The sequence below is a fragment of the Bos indicus x Bos taurus genome, chromosome 10, assembly GCF_003369695.1.
Source record: "Bos indicus x Bos taurus breed Angus x Brahman F1 hybrid chromosome 10, Bos_hybrid_MaternalHap_v2.0, whole genome shotgun sequence".
Classification (NCBI taxonomy): domain Eukaryota; kingdom Metazoa; phylum Chordata; class Mammalia; order Artiodactyla; family Bovidae; genus Bos; species Bos indicus x Bos taurus.
In genome coordinates, this window is record NC_040085.1 from 40,864,666 (window position 1) to 40,871,034 (window position 6,369).

Here is a 6,369-nt window from a genome sequence, read left to right on the forward strand (position 1 = left end):
TCTCATGGCTTTCTTTCCTCACCTTTCTCACAGAAGGCCCTTCAAGTCAGTTCCAATGTGTTTAAGTGTGGGAATAATGAAGAGAAAGAAAACACAGTTGACAACCCCCTCCTCCTCGAAAGCCCTAACAACTGAACTTGCTTTTCTGACTCATTTGCTAAGGACATTATCACAGTCTCTGCTGAGACTCACAGGTCCCAGCATGGGCTCTCACATCCTGTAGGTGGAGCCTCTCGCTTTGTTTCCACAGTTTGTCTAGTCAGGAGGGTGGTCACAACTGCTTCCCTAAGGGTACAGACAGTAGGTCTCCAACTTTGAGGGTGGGAGAGGGAGCATCTGGGAACCTTCAGGAGCCCTGGAAAATGCTGGACACGTGCACATGCTCCAAGCAGCCAACTAGTGACTTAATGTCTTGCTTTTCAAACACCTGGGAAAGTCAGTTTGAGGTGAGTTCACTTTCATGCTGATGTCATTATACAAAAGAGTTTAGGACAGTTGTTCACAGCCTTGGCTGCACATTGGAATCACCTCAATCCCAGCGATTCTAATTGGCCTAGGGTGCAGCTTGGATTTTAAGTTTTTAAACCATCAATGTTTAGTTAAGGTTGAGAATCACTGATTTAGGAAGAAAAGACCTACAGGGAATAAAGACTCACATATTGCAGATGCCATAGACATCACAGTTATTGGGGAAGGGGTTTAAAGCCAAAGAAAATGGAGCCCTTGATCCCCTCCAGCCTCACTTAGGTGGAGAGACCATAAGAAATTCAAAACAAAGCCATCAGAGATTTGACCATGTGAATTACAACCTTTCAAGCTAGGACGAGCCCATTTCTGGAATAGGATTTGTAAATCGTTTGGTATAAAATTAGTAGAAAAATGTTTTTAGCAGTAGAAAAATGTAAAAATATTTTACACTGGTGAGTAATGACAATCCAATGCCCTAGTCCCAAATGTAATATGATTCGACCTCAGGAAGTTGACCTCTCTCCTACCTCCTCCTTCCCTTTGTGACATCTGTCTCTTCCTCCTCAGGTCTTGACTATTTTTACTAGTTAGGAATCACTCTAAATAAAGCATTTCTTCACGAATGTCTTCTACATCCCTACAGGTTGCAAACAACCTAAAAGAGGAAGATAATCAATATACTACCCCCCCAAAAAAGTGTACCATATTAGGGACAGTTTTCCAGTGGGGGGGAGGGAACAGTTTCAGAAACCTCCCCCTCCTCCTGGCTCCGCCCACTCCCCCCCTCCAACTAGCTTTAAATATCCTCTTTGCTACTTCTGCCTCATCTCATTCCAAAGCTCCCTTAAACAAGATTTTTCAATAAAGACATGATAGCACCACATAGTTACACAATAATTATGATTTTTTTTCCCCCTTAAGAATTGTAGTAGCTTTTTTCTCCTCTTGCTTTCAGTCTTACTGGGCTATTTTCAAATTCTCTGCATTCTTTTCCTTATAAGGAATATCTCTCCTTGATCTATCAGCGGCCCTTTTGAAAAAGCTAAATAAACGTCCTGCTGGAGAATCTGGGGGAGACAGGCCTCCTCCATTTAACCATATACGGAGCAGACATCTGACCTACATTATACAAAACTGGTGCAGAGTTATACATGTTTTTTGGCTTTTTCTAAAGCCAGGTAGTTTGTGACTTAAATATTTTAGCTAAATCAGTGCTTCCTTGAACCCCCTCTCCAGGGACCTTGCTCTTCACTGAAACTTTTTCTTTTTGTCAGATTCTAAATGTCCTGTGTCTGGATCTCTCATTTACAAAGCACGCTTGGAGATTACATTTCACACCTTTCACATCACAGAAAGCCTTTACTGATTTCAAAACCCAGACCCTCCATCAATGTATACTTTACTCCCATACAAAAAATTCTGCCGTTGCCCTTAGTCGTTCAACTTTCTGGGCATAGCTTTCCCTGGTGCTCATACATTCTTGAAATTGTTGCTCACTTCCCTAGGAATTCTTGCCTAATTGGGCCTCTAGGCTTAATTAGCTTCCAGAATGGTGTGAAAAAGAAGTCATTTCTTTGGAAATCTAATGCCTGTCTTGACTTATGCAGCAGAAGAGGCAAGCTCTTCAGCTAGAAGAGATTTCAGAGGGCAGAAGACAAAATACTGGCAGAGCTTTTGTGGTGTGTGCATCATCCTCGAGACTATGTGGTGGCTGTCAGAGGCTGGCAGGTCGGGGCGGGGCAAGCAGGGGAACCAGGGGCAGCTAGCACACTATACCATATAAAGCACTGAGCTATATATAACTCCCAGCTTACTTTCTGTATCTAGTGCCCTCAGAGTGCAGACCCAAGCAAGTATCATCTTCCCAGGCAGATCTGAAGGGCTGGATTAAGACTTCCCTGGTAAGGAGGCCTCAAGGGTTTCTGAGGCCCACCATCAAGCTTAACCTTCTCAGAATAAGTAGCACACACTATGTCATTCTTTCAATATAGAGGCCAGGTCTTCTGAATCCTGACTAGATTGGTCACTGAAAACCAGGCCTTCCCACCCACCAGAGATAGCAAAAAGAAAGAAAGTGGAGAAAACTAGGCATTCTGCTTGCACAAACCTTGGTGATGACACCTCAGAGGTTTTCTGCCACCACGGGGAAGGGTTCACCTCCAGAGTCCAATTTCAGTTGCTGTGTTCTCCCAGATTCTCACCACCCCCACCCGCCTCCAACCCCAGGGGTGAGGGAAAGAAGGAGAAAAAAGAGAGGAATGGATGAAATAAAAATGAACGTGTGCAGTAGCAGTTGAGGGCAGCATCCAGTGCTCTGGGCCATGGCAGGCTGTGCGCACGTGTCCAGCTAAGAGGAGGTGACCCTCCTCCATGGTTCTCTGGCCTCTGTGGTGACCCCCAGAGCAGGCCCCAAGGGCAGCAGGTGAGGGGGGCAGCGTGTGCGTGCACTTACGTCGGTGGCCTTTTTCTCCGCCAGCTCCAGCTTCTCCTGGGCATCTTTGAGAGCCTCGGAGTATTTGTCCAGTTCATCTTCGGTGGCCTTGAGTTTCTTTTGCAGCGACACCAGCTCATCTTCCAGCTGGGAGTGGCCGTGGGGGACGGGGACGGGACGGGGTGGGGGGTGCGGCAGGCAGCGTGATCCCGCAAGGGAGGGTTGTGGGTGCACAGAGCCAGAAGGACAGGGACAGCGGGAGAGAGAAAGGGAAAGACAGGGAGGGAGAGAGAGAGAGAGAGACAGAGTTAGCCATTCGTGCGCCGCGCCGCGCGCGCCCGGGGTACCTTGGCGGCGGCCTCGTCGGCGGCCAGGAGGCTGTCCTCTGCCTTGTGCAACTCCTCCAGCACCCGGTCCCGCTCGTCCTCCGACACCCGCAGCAGCTTCTCCTTGGCCGCTATGTCCTCCTCGAGCTGGGGGGCGGCGGCGGGCGGGCGCGGGCGGCCGGCACGGACCGGGTGTTAGACACACACACACAACACGGGCACCGGGTTGGCTGGGGCCCTTCAGCTTTGGGGCGCCACCGAGTTGGGGTTCAAGGGTCCTTAGGTAACCTCCTCTTGTCCCGAGGCTACTTCATACCCCCCACCGCTCCCGGGGACGAGACTCCTACCGAGGTCTCAGTGGGCTCAAGGCCACAACTTAGCGTTGCAGAAGAAATGGATGGGCCCGATTCCGCGCCCGCCATACCCTCTCTTCTGTCCCATCTTTGTTTTAACCAAAAAAACTCCGTGACTGTCGTTCCCCACTCCCGGACTTCCCCCCTCCCCCAGTTGAATGTTTTATATTCCCCGGTCAAAAGTCCAGAAGAACTTCTAAAACTTTCTGGACTTGATTCCCTTCAACCCTCCTCCTCTCCCCCACCCCCAGATCCAAAACTGTTTTCTGATCCTCAGAACGAAGTGCCTCTAGCACTTGATGGGACTTGGCGGGCTCCGGCAACCGGAGAAGGGAAATAAGCGTCCCCAGGTAAGAGAAAAAGTTAGAATAAGCCACTTCTGCTCTTCCCCTCCCGCTTCTCAGGCGCCCTGGAGTGGGGATGGCTCCCGGAGTCCTCGGGGTGAGGGGCCAGGAAGGGGTGCTAGGCCGGGTCCCGGGGCTCCCGGCCCCAGGGCGGGCGGAGCGCGGGCGACCCGCGGGCGCACGGTTGGGGAGGCGCAGACCTGCTTGCTCCTGTCCTCCGCTGCCTTCTTATCGGCCTCCGCCTGCTCCGCTCGATCCAAGGCGTTCTCCTTGTCGAGCTTGAGCATCTGCATCTTCTTCTTGATGGCGTCCATGGTGGCGGCGGCGAGGGGCCCTGGGGCTGCGGCGGGAGCAGGGAGGCGAGCGCGCGGTGAAGCGGCGGAGCCGGAGTGCGAGCGCAGAGCCGCCTGCTGCTCCCAGATATGTACTTTCCCAAGGGGGCGACCGCATTCCTCAAGACAGCCAATACTTTTTTGGAAGAGCTTTTTTCTCCTGCCCCGTTTCCCCCTTCTCCTCCCTCCGCCCCCCGCGCCCTCCCCGCTGCTCCCGCGGGGGCTGCTCGCCCATTCGCTGCCGCCTGCCGGCCTCCCAGTTGACGGTGGATATGACTATATATGGGGACCCGAGCAGCCAGCCGAGGCAGCCGCCGGGCGAGGCCTCCCGTTTTCCAAACCTGAACGCCAGGAAGAGGGCACTTGGGCCTCTCCGGACCGGGGGCCTCGGTGCTATCCTCCGCCCTCTGCGCCCCCTCCTCCCAGGGTTCACGCTCCGGCCCTAGGGTCCCCAGCCGAGCCGTCCTAAGTCACAGGAGGCCTGAGGAGCCAGCCGGGCAGGTAGAGGATGCGCGTCGCTTCCTGGGCCGCCAGACCCAGCGGCTCGCCAAGCATCTGACCTGGGGTCCCCGCAGCCACCGCGACGGCGCCCAGGCCCATACGCTCCCGGCGCCCGCCCTGCCTACAGGGTGTCAGCCCGGGATGGCTCTCATGTTCTGGAAACTCAACTGGAGCAGAGAAAGGACAAGTTGGGAGGGAGGCCTGGGGTGCTGTATATGTCTGCTGGTGAGGGCCAGAACGTCTGCAAATCTGTCTTATGTGGTTCCCTGTCCCCCAGGGGAGAGACAGTTGTATACCTTAGGGACATAGGACCCGGTTCTGTGTGTGCCTGTGTGTGTGGTACTTCCCCAAAGGGTGGGGTGTGTTTGTTGGTGTGTGGGTGGGAGCTTGTGACTTTAATGGAAAAGGCTATTGAGTTTCGAGTCAGGCAACTTAGTTTTTTGGTCTCTATCACCAGCAGCTCTGTAACCTTGACAAGTGAGTTGGCCTCTGTGCTACATCTTTAAACCTGGGGATGAGGGGTAGATGATCCCTATGGTGCCGCCAGATCTAACTTTTAATCATTTTCCTTGCACTGAGTTTAGGGAGTTGGCCTCTTTCCATGTTAGGCACTCAGGTACTAGGTTACCAGAACACAGGGATAAATGTTATCCCAGCCAAGTCATTGTATCCACAGCTATAACTCTGAGGAGGGAACAGGCCCTGCTCTGTACAGTAAGCTCTGCTCAGAGGCAGGAGGATTTCCTCCTATAACTCTTACTCCTCCCAGTCCCCATGGGGAAAAGCCTGCTCTTTTCAGACTTTCGATGGGAAGGGAAGAAAGGGCTGTTCCCAAACCCTGCTTGAGACTGGCTGAGGCAGAGCTGGTGAGGGTCTTGTTGGGTCTTACTAACAGTCCCTGCAGAATAATTCACAACCTGTCCTACATGGATACTGAATATTCCCTGGACGGTATCTGAGCAGATCAGGCAGGTCAAACAACTTGTAAGTCCTTCAGAGAATGATCAAGTTCCTCCCAGGATTTTATCAGGTTTCTTCCACTAACCCAACCTCCCAGGAGGGGGAAAAAAATACCCTGACCTAATGGTCAGAACACTAGATTTGTGTGCACAGGCACTGCATGGTACAGAAACTCACCAGGACCCTTTAATCACCGCACGTGAACCCAGCCACTGGAACACTGACAGAGTTCAAGGCCTCTGGGTGATATACAGATGTGTGGACCCCAGGGAGCTGACTTCCCAACTTGGAGCTCAGCATAAGGTTTATGAGTAGGGACCCCAGAGTTAGACCCTGGAATCCAAACTTGGCCTGGCTACCTCCTTGCAAGATGGCCTTAACCACGTTATAATCTCTTTAAGCTTCAGTTTTCTCTTCTGTAAGGTAGGTATACAAACTCTTCCCTCTTAGGGTTGTTACAAGGATGAAAATGAGATAAAGAATGAAAAGCATTTTGTCTAGCGCATAGCAAAGTACTCAGTAAATTGTGGCTGCTCGGGTGGCAGAGGGCAAGTCATCTCTTGTCTCTGGGCCTCAGTTTTCTCATTTATAAAATGAGGCAACTGAACTAGAGAAACTCCTGGAGGGACCATGTATTGCGAATTTTCTCTACTG

The 6,369-nt window shown here is 51.9% G+C and overlaps 1 protein-coding gene across 12 annotated transcripts in view; it reads right to left on the reverse strand.

The window, feature by feature from the left end:
- TPM1 (tropomyosin 1) overlaps positions 1–4,443 on the reverse strand; it is a 29,720-nt gene extending 25,277 nt beyond the window's left edge. For 5 of the 12 annotated variants that reach the window (XM_027553815.1, XM_027553821.1, XM_027553814.1 and 2 more), the window contains exons 1-2: positions 4,123–4,434; positions 3,247–3,372 (exon numbers count right to left, since the gene is read on the reverse strand). In XM_027553815.1, the coding sequence (XP_027409616.1) occupies positions 3,247–3,372; positions 4,123–4,236 (240 nt within the window). In that variant the 5' untranslated portion in view covers positions 4,237–4,434. Of the gene's footprint in view, positions 1–2,920; positions 3,047–3,246; positions 3,373–4,122 lie in introns of all 12 variants that reach the window. The other 7 variants (XM_027553813.1, XM_027553822.1, XM_027553812.1 and 4 more) reach the window with 3 other exon arrangements.
- Between the last annotated feature and the right edge of the window lie 1,926 nt (positions 4,444–6,369).